This window comes from Tyto alba, unplaced genomic scaffold, assembly GCF_018691265.1.
Source record: "Tyto alba isolate M040663 unplaced genomic scaffold, T.alba_DEE_v4.0 Super-Scaffold_45, whole genome shotgun sequence".
NCBI lineage: Eukaryota > Metazoa > Chordata > Aves > Strigiformes > Tytonidae > Tyto > Tyto alba.
In genome coordinates, this window is record NW_024881321.1 from 35,993,243 (window position 1) to 36,005,008 (window position 11,766).

Sequence of the window (11,766 nt, forward strand, 5' to 3'; positions counted from 1 at the left end):
TCTCTTTTCAAAAATTTTATAGACATTTGTAAATGTTTACTGAAAAATGGATAGAAACATTAAAACTTGGTAAGGACTTGTATTGTTTTGCAGAGATGCTTGAAATTGAGATGGTGGCTATGTCAATGGATGTATTTGTTTTGCCATTAAAACGATATACCTTAATGCTTCTCTCTTTCGTTGTTTGTCTATAGCAGTAGATGTAGAGTAAACCTCCTCCTTCCATAAAAATACCTCCAAAACAAAACCACAAAGGACAACTTCCTAAGTGAAACCAGCAAATTTAAATCAGAATGTAGTAATGAGTATCTCTGGTGTGAATATAAAATTATTACTTTTCTTTTATATTCTTTTTCTACTTCAGGGCATATTTCAGTATCAATCAAAAATCTGATCTCTCCAATTTGAGAGACCATGGTCTTGACATTACTGTAACAACATCCATCTAAACTATATTAAGAAATATATCCAATGTGTAATTTTGGTTTTGCTGAAATCAGCAAAACAGTTGTTATCATATTAAACAAGGTCAGTATTTCACCCAGACTGTAAAATTGCTGTTTTAAAATATTAGGCCGTACTCTCCAGGAAGAAGTATAGGCATGTGTTACTAGCACTTTGCAAATAGAAAATCAAATAATTCTGGCTTTTTTTGCTCCCTTTTTTTTTAATTATTTTTATTCTATGGAGAGTTAATTTTGCCAGGAGCAAATATTTGTGGAATAATTGCAGAGTTCTAACATTAGTAGCTTTTAATAATATAAAACAGAAAAAGGGGGGAGGGGGCTTGTGATGTTGTATTTACTTTTTCATTTTCTTTTTTTTGATAAGGAAAAGAATGAAAGGTATCTTCTTCTCTTCCCTAACATTTTGCTAATGTTGTCTGCCAGCCCGAGAATGAGTGGGTTTATCTATCAGGTAAAGTAATACATGCACATATGTGTATGAATGTGTGTGTGTGTGGGGGGGGTGTTTCTCCAGATGATATTTCATAGGAAACTCAGAAGGATTATTAAACTTCTGCATTTATAAAGATAAAAAGTGGTTTCTGCAATAGGAACTGGTCTTGTGTTTTATAAACTTCTGGGCTGGAAGCCGAGGGCTTGATTTTTGCAGCTGTGACTCTCAACAAGGGGTTTTTTTACCTTGTTAGTAGCAGCTAATGAGAGAGGAAGTGTCAGTAGCTTTTTAGATCTGCATAGGAAAACCATGCTGATGTACAGGTTTATTAGTGCTCTTTGGCTGCTGCTTGCCAAAATTGCACAGCACTCTTAAACTTCCATTGGTGTGAGTTAGGCTGCTACCATCTGTTTCTTTAGGCGTGTCTGCATTAGTGTTTGACTCATCAGATTCACTGTTGAAATGAATTTCCTCATCTTTTCTGTTTAATGATCTTTGGGTCACAGTGTAGAAGTTGTTTGGGGCTCACAGACAAGATCCCATTTGGATGAAGCTGAACTGGAAGGCATGCTCCAAAAGTGGACTGACGTTGGGTCCCTGGCCTGAGCCTAGAGCCAGCCCGGTGTACGACCCCCCGAAACGCCTACAGTGGGGCCTTCGGGTCCTCACCATGAGGTGTTTCACTTCACAGATCCTCTACTTGCTGCTGGCAGACCGAGTCTTTGAGCTCTCTACCAAACTTCCTAGCTGAATACTTGTGCTCGTTTCCCTGCCTACAGAAATAGAGCAACTGCTGTTAGTGCAGGAGGATCAGTGCCAGTTGGGTTGGCTCCCCTGTAGCTCTAGGACACGTTTCACAGAAGCACTGGCATTTTGGGTGTGTAGTTCCAAAGACCCAGAGAGGTGAAATGAAAGCAAATGCACAGTCCATGACTTCCTGAAGTCTTTATAAATGTTCAAGGATTACTGTGTGGTTTCCAGACATCACAGTAAAACACCGAAAGCAAGGGAAAAACTGCACCAAAGTTCTAAAAGGAGCCAGAGGTTTTGCCTTTTGTAAGTACTTCTGTAAATCAGGCTCTTGAATAGTTTGATCCTTTCTCCTGAGCCGTGATTTGCCTGCTGTGAAAGAACGCTGAAGCTTAGTCCTTTGGGGTCTCTATGTGATCAGTCACAACCTGTGTGACTTTTTTTTTTAGTACAATTAAATGCACATTTTATGTATGTTTGGATTCATATCTTACCTGCCATGGTAGTAGCTAAATTTGTGGCCAGTGCTTTATCCCGATTGGTTGAAAAAGATACTAGAAAAAGCAGATGAGTTCTGTATTCAAAGTGGCACATCCAGAAATTCTGATGAAGATAGATTCTTGTGTACTGTTTACATAAGCAACTGAGTGGAAGTGTAGTGCATTAACAAACAAACAATATGAAATCAAATGATCTGACAGGCTTTATTTTGCTGTCCTATCGTACATGACTTATATTTCTTCCTTCTCCCTCCCACCTTGTCCCCCAGGTGCACTGCATTGTTCAGTAAATAAGCAATTTTCTATGCATTTGTCTTCAGTTTCTATTCAGTATGGCCACAGCCGTTTCTTAGTGTTCGCTATCCAACTCTGTGGAATGCAAAACTCTTAATTTCCTCATCACCTCGCATGAGATTTTCCCAACACTGAGAACTTCTCAAATATTAATGACTGTGTGTTCACAGCAGGGTAAAATTATTTAATCACTGTTTGTGTCTGAGACAGTGGCTCAGATCTGTGGATTGCATAACGCTGACCTCCTTGACTTTTCTTCTGAGACTCTTGTCTCAGAACTGGGATGGATATGGGCAGAAGATGATGCAGCTCCCTCAGTCATTCCCAGAGAAATGATGCCACTGGAGGCAGCATCCTACATTATACCTTCCCTACATTTCTGAATATTCCAGTTATCAGCAGGCTTCAGAGTTTCTGGTTGATAGTGCTGATACCTGCCACATGGACTAACTGGGAGAACTTTTAGCGTGGGTAGAGTCACGAGGGGCACAGACCTTACATCACAGGAGGGCTTCACAGTTGTTGTTTGAAAGAAGGGGAATATCAATGATTCCTTAGTTCAGTTCCATTTTCTCTGTGTTTTGCTTTGTACTTTTTCTCTCCATGTGGTTCAGGTGATCTTTGCTCTCTGTCACCAGTCTTTTGCTTAGTGTATTCCCATATTCCCTTTCCATTTCCCTATGTCAGCAGTTCTTGCACCTCTCTTTCATTGTGTCTCTATGCTATGTTAGTTATGATCCAGCAAACCTGGAAAAACAGAAAAGAGAATTTTAGGCTGCATTTGTAGTGCACAATGCCACCATGTTTCCTGCAGTGGGGAAGCTGTTGCAAGAAAACTCTTTCTTTCTCTTTGGCATCTTGGACTTGAGCATGCTCTGTGCATACAGAATATCAAGTGATTTTTAGTTTCTAAGCTTCTAAGGAACCTTTGTCTATTCTGCAGTCATTAGGAAAGAAAAAAAAAAAAAGTGTTGTTTTTTTTTTCTTTCCCTTCCATTGGAGCCAGAATTCCACAGTACATGGTATTTGCACTTTTGCCAACATGTGCTGAATAGTGTTTCTGAGGAGGAGAATACAGGATCTGTCTTAAAGAACTTTAATAAAAGTTGCATTTTTGGTAAAGCCTTTCATTCTGAAAATATTCAGTCTTATTTATTCTTCTGTGTTTCTAAAGGGCCAAAAAGTTATCCTAAACTGTCATTTTTTTTTTTTTCCAGCTTGACTGGGTTTAAAGTCTTCTGCAAAATTAGTATGTTCTTCTGAAACGTTACAAATTTACAGGTGTTTTTACCGCTTTTGTGGTTTTTTTCCCCAAATATTTCTGTGAGTGAATGTAGTAGTGGGGTTGTTAGAGACATAAATCTTCTGTAAATAATTGATGCATTTGCTTAGTGAAACCTTCCTTTCTAAATCTACTTGTACCACAAACCCTATTTTGAGAGCTAATCAAACAGTTTGCAAACAAATGTGTTTAAAGATGAGTCACTGTTGCTTCTAACTGTGTTAATGTGGATGACCCCGAAGGTCTCTGTTTCAAGAACCTGAGGCTACGATGAGCAACCGCTATTACATTTGTGTGGATTTCACAGCCTGCATAGGCAGCAGACTCGCTGAAGTTGCAGGTGTCATTTGCAGAAGTTGGGCATATTAAAAACTTCCACTATTAGGTGTTTTTGTGGGTTTTTAAATGTTTTTAAACCCATTGGCGTGTGTGTGTGTGAATTTACTGTGTATATCTTTGTTCAGAGCTTGAAGTTTATATATTCTTTACTTGGTAATGCTTTTTTGTGTGTTGGATTTAACTTCAGTGTTACTGCTTTTTTTTTTTTTTTTTTTTTCTAGGGAAAACTGCCAATGACAGGAATGACTATCACAAAGCTAGAAGACAGTGAAAACCATAAAAATGCATTTGAAATATCAGGTACTGACTGTAAATATTTTTATTTACTACTTGCTCCAAGATATGTGATTTCAAACATCAAATATTCTGTCTGAACAGGGGGGAAAAAAAAAAAATTTAATTTTAAGGGTGACCAAGCGCTGGCACAGGTTGCCTGGAGACATCTCCATCCTTGGAGATACTCAAAAGATCTCTGGCCACGGTCCTGGGCAACCAGCTGGAGGTGTTTGTGCTTGAGCAGAGGAGTAGATGACCTGCAGAGATCCCTTGCTCAAGCTCAACCATCCTCTGATTATACAAATTTTGTAAGGCAGCTACCCAGAGCCTCACTTGAAAGTTGCTTTTCACAGCTTGTCTGAAGCAGTTAACTGTCTGTCTGCATTGGATTCATCCCCAAATTTCTGTATTTTATTGAATGGAGACAGTAGCCTTGGAGAAGGTCCTTTATAACGAATCAGTTCAGAATATGCTATTCAGTAGAAGAAAAGGAATTCCAGCTACTTTGTAAGAGCTTTAAAGAAGAGCTTTATTCTAGAAATGGTCCACCTCTTTCCTGAGAGACCTTTAGCATCTCTAGTGGATTGCCACTGTGCTCACTTTGGGTAGTTTGTCTGTTACATCATTTGTTTCAGCACAGATCCCTGAGCAGTTTAAAGGTCAGTGGGAACGGGGTCCACACAGTGGAGCTTTATACCTTCATTTCCTGGATCACTTCTGCCTCCAAGCAGGTTGCATTTCAATAAAGTAATTTTGACACTCTTAAGTGGCAGGCAGCATCACACATCAATGCTATGAGGCAGAAGGAGAAAGTCGTTGGAGGTACGTGCTCCTCTGAGATAACAGCTATGAAGCTGAACTCGGATGAGGAATGTGATGGGTTAAAATGGACCTAACTGCAGAAATTAAAGTACTCTTCGGTTAAAATTGCTTTCCCAAGTGACTTTGCCTCAGCTTTAATACTAGCTTCAGACCAACTTTATGCCTTTTTCTGAGAGAAGTATCAGTGAACTGTTTTTGTAACTTTTCATATATTGTAGCTTACAGAGTAAAGCATGACGTTTTAGGCTATATGTTGGGTTTTCTAGGGAAGATGGAGAAGCATTAGACTATTAGATGAGCCTGTCTACTACTACATCTGTTTTTTGTCATTGAAGGTTTAATTATTAGGGGTGGGGAAAAAAGTGGAATTCCTATGCTTGTCACAAGAACAAATACATGGAAGAAATGTCTGTTACAACCTGGAAAAGTGAGATGCTCTTGTACTGAAAACAGGTTAAAATTTTGCTTAGTACTTACAGGATAGAATGTTTTAGGAAATTAGTGTCTTAATAATCATGTCAGATTAACTAAGTTGTTCTTCTGTGGTTTCCTACATCTGCTTTCTCTCACCTAGGAAATATGATTGAAAGGATACTAGTGTCCTGTAATAACCAACAAGATTTGCATGAATGGGTGGATCACCTGCAGAAGCAAACCAAAGTCACAACTGTTGGGAATCCCACCATTAAACCTCACTCTGTGCCATCTCACACGGTAAGGAAGAGCTTCTGGATCAAAGTGAATGAGCAGTGTATGCAGAATGAGTTTATCTGGCAAATATGCCACCGAGTAAAGCATTTTTTAGCCATTAGTTACAAGAACTGAGTGTTATGACTGTAGTTTAATGGGTCAAAAGATCATTGTTATTAACAGTGTGAACAAAGAATAAAATGCTTAGAAGTTGGTGTAATAATTTAACAAGGTAAAAGAAAATTCATTATCATTACTTTTTCTGTTTTGACCAAGGAATACATCATGGTCTTTTAAGTATCCTTAGAACAGTAGGTTTTAATTGGTGGTGTACTTGACAGGCTGTGGAGAAACACTTTCCTTAAGTACCTTCTTTTGGGTTCTGCACTTGCGTTGTTGGATATGAATGGATCTAAATTTAGCTCAGTCCTTAGTGGTGAGAGAAGTGGGAGCAGAGCTGCTCATAGCTGTTCTTTCTTTAGTTCATGCTCTGTCTGTGGTAGACAATAAAATTTCTTTAAGCTCTGTTTTTTCAAATAATAATTTTGTATAAAATTTTTCAAAGGGCAGCTGTAATAAACCCCATCTCTAGATAGCAAGTGAGATGATTTCATCACTCCTTGATGTGATACTATGTCTTTATTATGATAATAGGCTTTCTTTCCCTTCCTATCACCTTCTTGTCTTTGACAGCTTCCTTCCCATCCAATAACACCTTCCAGCAAGCATTCAGACAGCAAACCGATACCACTGACTCCTGCGTACCACACTCTCCCTCATCCATCACATCATGGGACTCCACATACCACGATAAACTGGGGACCTCTGGAACCTCCGAAAACCCCCAAACCTTGGAGTCTGAGCTGCTTACGGCCCGCGCCTCCGTTACGGCCTTCAGCAGCTCTTTGTTACAAAGAGGTGAGACGTGGCAGCGAAGAAATATGACTCTGTAGCAGACCTACAGTGGGAAGTTTAACATTTTTGTTTACACACTACTGGTTTACAATTTTGTGCATGTTTTTTACGTGAAGATGATTTAACAGGCAACGCTGAATCAATGGTAATGGACTAGTGAATGCTGTTTGTTTCAAACGGGGATTTAGTCTTGCAGCTCAAAGTACTAAGGCTTGTTAGGAGAGGCTTCTCAAACCTCCTCCAAGTGCTTCCACTTATTTCTACCTTTTATCCAGTTAATAGATATGACTGTTTCTTTTTTTTTTTTTTTTTTTTTTTTTTTTAAAAAAAACTAGCAATTCATTTGTTATGTTGATCATATGGGCTTATTGCAAAATAGGTTATTTGCAAAGGACACTGCAGAGTACCTAGGATAAGGGAGCCTATGATGCTTCTAAGTGCTGTTTCAAATGGTTCTAAACATCTATGGTGGTATAACTGACTCTTGGTTCCTCAGTGTTTACTACTGTTACTATGTAACAATAGCGTATCTTTTTTTAAAAAAAGAATGGTAACTCAAAATACATACAATGGTTTTGTACTCAGAAGAATCTAATGGCTAATGTTATCATTAGCAAAATAAAGACCTTAGATGTTAAGATGCTGTTGTATTTTTTTAATTAGCATATGATAGGAAACAGGAATCTGTTCCAAGAAAGATAAACTGTGTTGGTTTTGACCACAAAAAGATGGTGGTGGTAGGTTAATCGAGTCCTGCCACTACATTTTGTGTAATTCCATAAATAGCAAGAAAATGTCAGATTTATGATGGGTCTGTGCGTGTATATAAGGAGGAGAATATTGGATGCTCTGTGGCTTGGCGGTATCTCCTGTTTCAAGTGTCTTTGTCAGGCGTTCTCGTGATACTAATTTAGTGTGAAGCAACAGGGCCCAGAAAGAGTCATGCAGTTAAGCCTAAGAACGTTTTATTCTGCAAGCATGAGATGTCGACAGAAAAATTTTATTTTGCAGATAGGTAAATTGCAGATCCTTAGAAACTGTAGCCTAAACACTGTGCCCCAGTGTGGCCTGGCTATGTGCTTTTGGTTTGTTTTGTTTGGTTTTTTTCCGTGGTGGCTGTGTGTGTGACTTTTTTCTTTTCTTCTGTAAATCCCCTAGACAACGGGGGAAAATGTGATAGGTGATCTTCAATTGCAAGGTTAGTATTTAGGCTTAGTTGCTACAAGAGGTTCTTCTGTTTGGCTGTACTATATGCTCATTTTGTAATTTAAGTTAAATTCCTGTTGTGTTTTTATGTGTAGGGCACTAAATTCTCCAGTGTGGTAGAATTTCAGTCATCTTCACAGTGTTTATCATACAATGATATTCAAAACCTATCTTCATCTTCTTTGTTCTGTCCTGCTCATTCACCTTTTTACTTTCTTGTTCTGTATTTTTATAGAGGATGTCTTGTATCCTTAAGGTAAGGGGTGTAGACCAGTACATTCCTTTTGTTCCTGTAACCTGGCATTGTTCCTGTGAATTAGCATGACCACGTTTTGAGCAGAATTGCTGTATTTGTTGCTGTATTTTTTTTGCTGTAGAGCTTTGTAAGAACAGACCTAAACATTTACAGATTCTGGCTTCAAAGAGTATACTACCTGCCGAGCTTCCTTGTTAGGTCCTTTTTTACCTGCTTCTAAGTAGACAAGTGAAATGGGTCGTCTCCTCAAAAGTTAAGGAAAGAAAAACCTGTGTTAATGTGTGCCTGCCTCTTCCCTTTGCTCTAGCTCCCAAACAGCCTGCATGCTTTTGCAGCAGCTTTTCTGTGTATTTCTGTAAATAGAACAGATAAAATATCTGATCTTGTGTATAGTTGGACGAAGGGTAGAGAGGAAATCAGCCAGTTCAGGCAAACCTGATGTGCCAGAAAATACCGGTAAACTGAATTTTGATGCTGTTCAAAGGTTTTTAGTTAGTAATTCCTGTATGCATCTTAGAAGTTAAACTTCTGAAATACTGTAGAGAAGCTCTACTCTTCTTATTCTTTTTTTTCCCCACACAGGATCTCAGTAAAAGCCCTAAAACCATGAAAAAGCTGCTTCCCAAACGCAAGCCAGAACGGAAGCCATCAGATGAAGAGTTTGCACTGAGAAAAAGTAAGAGAGACTTGAACAAATGTCTGCATAATACAAAGACTGGAATTAACATCAGTTTAAGTTCTGTGAAAGTTAGATGTACAGTGTAAGCAAGTCATCTCTGGCTTCCTCTCTCCTGTCAGGGGAGAGGGGGTAGGTATCTCCAGAGGATGGTTTGATTTTTTCATCTTAAGTGCTTATGTCACGATGGCATTAGTTGCTTTCTAGAGCTTTACTACTGACTGTAGTGGATGCTTGTGAAGTGCCTATTTCTGTGTTTGCTACAGGGGGAAGTGAAGTTGACTGCAGAGCCGTGTAAAGGTCACTAAAGTAAACCTGTCTTTTAATACTGTAAACAACCATTTGAAGATAGTGACCCACTCTTGCAGAATACTTAGTAGCTGTGTTCTTAAACACAGGTGTAGGAGCTTCTGCTGATCTGGGTGTTGGAAGGCTGGGTTTTGCTGCTTGTTTGAAGATTAGTTGCTTCCCTGGTCACTCTTTCTAAGATCCAACAGTCTGCTCAAATCTCCTAGAAATAAGGTCATTTACTAGTGTCTGTGTCCGAAGAAATTCCAGAGCATTAGACTGCTTGAAGTCTGAAGAACAACACTGAATTGAGACTCCTGAATGTATAGAAAAACAGAAAGCTCGAAATCTGGATGTTGGGATAATCTGGGGTGGAGGAAACATTAATGTTGCCAAGCAAACACAGTATTCACTTAGTTGCCAACATCACTTGAATTCTTCCTTAGAAATATGTGTGAATGAATAATCCAGTTACTTGTATCAATAAAATACAGAATATTTAAGATGAAGGGTGGATTCTTTTGATGCAACTTTTGCTTCTTTGTGTCTGCCCTTTGCTCGTGGGCTTTTTAAGATAAGAGACTGTGCCTTGAGCGTTCAGTGTGTGAAGTGTGTTATCGTGAATGTTGTGTCTCGCTGGTTTAAGTAGGGTTGAAGAAAAAAAGCTTTTCCTCAGGGCACTGTTGGTTTGTCTAAGGTGGATGTCTTTCTGAATGTGCTGCAAATTTCATATGGCAAAGGTTAAGGTAGTGAATAGAAAGATCTTGTGTTCATGCACATGCAAGTGGACGTTTTAGTTCAGGATGTTTATTCTTACAGGAAGGTACCCGTTTAAGAAAAATGAAAGTACTGCATTACAGTATCATTTCAGATATTGGAGGATGGAGATTCAGAAGTTCTAATGAGAGCAGTAAAGCTGTCAACTTGCAGATTTAGGAATTTCTAAAGAACACTTAATGAGAGGAGATAAGAATTCTTTTTTGGAGGAAGGAGGGGGTCTGTAGCTTGCAAATACATGGTTCTACTCCTGATTAAATATGTAAGAGATAACTTTCAATAAAAGGAATTTTTTAAAAGGAGTGGCTTTAAGTCAGAGGGTATTACAGAAATTTTTACTGATTCTTGGTATTCATCTCTGTTTTCCCTCCTTGTGTCAGAAATGAGAAGCTTCTGTTGTATGTTAGTGCTCCTTCAACCTTTTCCATCTTGTGAAGCTGTAAAAGTTTTCTTCTGAAGGAACTTCAAATGTAAAGCTGATTCAGAGAGAGGTTTGGGTTTTACTACTTCTCTTCTCTGGAATCCCAGGGATTTATGGGCAGTGTTTTGAGAACTGCTATGTCAAATTAGCATTATAACAGGCAAACCAAAATAAGGTATTTCAGCTGAGTGCCCTCACAACACTCGTTTCAAAAGTGAAATATTTGTCCTGCTACTGTAATGATACGGTGCTGCATTCTAACCGCAATGAAATCCAATTATTTTTCCTGCCTTGAAAGAGAAATAACCTGTACTTCAGAGTACCTGCATCTCTTAAACTGTAGGGAAGCTATATTGGGTCAAGATAATTTTTTCAACTGTTTGTCAGGTGATCTTGACAAATGTTGGACAGTTGGCTTTGTTCTGGTCATAATAAATCACAAAAACTAACAGGATGCATTGGTTGACAGAGAATACTACTGTGTGGAAGGCAATTCAGATTCACACAGCAGAAAATCTTCAAGCCTAGGTTTTTCAAAGAGGAAAACAGGAAAAATGCTTTTAAACCAAGAAATTGTCCTGCCCTACACATAGACTCCTGGTTCCATCTAAACTAATGGTAGAGGTACCTCTAGATTTCAGTTCGATTGGAATTTCACTGTGTTGCAAGTGTACAATTTGACAGCATTTTTACTGAATTCTGCGAGAACGTTTGCAGTGGAGCTCTATCTTTAGGAAAACTTTGCCATGTTAAGCTTGAATAGTTAGATTTTTTCCAGCAGTGCTGTTTCTACTTCGAAGTCTGAAAAGCTTAATTACTCCACCTTTCACAGATACATAATAACAACATCTTTCCTACTGCACGCTGGACTGAAATTGTACTAACGTATTTATTATGCTGGTAATTGAGTTTGATTTTCAGTGGTGTGCTGTTGAAAGGGGTAAATCTGATATATTTACAAAACCCAAGTTTTCAAGATTTCTTGTCTGTGAGTTAATGTTCTGTTCCTTGATTTCTTTGATTAAGTAATGAAATAATATATATATATATATATATAAAATAACTGGAGTATACAGTTCTTTTCAGTTGAACGGTTGTTATGTTTAGAACCAGAGTGATCACACTTCAGAACATATTCTGTGCAACTTCAGGTGCTTCAGAAAATTTCTTGAATGTGTGGGCAATTACTCTGCCTTGCGTTTTTTTCCAAGCGTTTCAAAATAGTATTTTGTCTTCTGAAACTGTTACTTTTGCTCATTGAAGTTTGATTTTTTTTTTTTTTTTTTTTTTTTTTTTTAAACAGGATGATTAAGAGCATTTTAAAGGGTTGATTAGGCTGAACTTTGGACTCAAATGTAGTGATTTACAAAGGCT

General features: G+C 38.3%; 1 protein-coding gene across 8 annotated transcripts in view; it reads left to right on the top strand.

The window, feature by feature from the left end:
* Positions 1-11,766, top strand: part of ARHGEF7 (Rho guanine nucleotide exchange factor 7) — a 131,893-nt gene that overhangs the window by 100,772 nt on the left and 19,355 nt on the right. For 5 of the 8 annotated variants that reach the window (XM_042805908.1, XM_042805912.1, XM_042805910.1 and 2 more), the window contains 6 exons: positions 832-918; positions 4,287-4,365; positions 5,738-5,877; positions 6,547-6,771; positions 8,210-8,230; positions 8,813-8,906. In XM_042805908.1, the coding sequence (XP_042661842.1) occupies positions 832-918; positions 4,287-4,365; positions 5,738-5,877; positions 6,547-6,771; positions 8,210-8,230; positions 8,813-8,906 (646 nt within the window). The remainder of the gene's footprint in view (positions 1-831; positions 919-4,286; positions 4,366-5,737; positions 5,878-6,546; positions 6,772-8,209; positions 8,231-8,812; positions 8,907-11,766) is intronic. The other 3 variants (XM_042805909.1, XM_042805911.1, XM_032996971.2) reach the window with 1 other exon arrangement.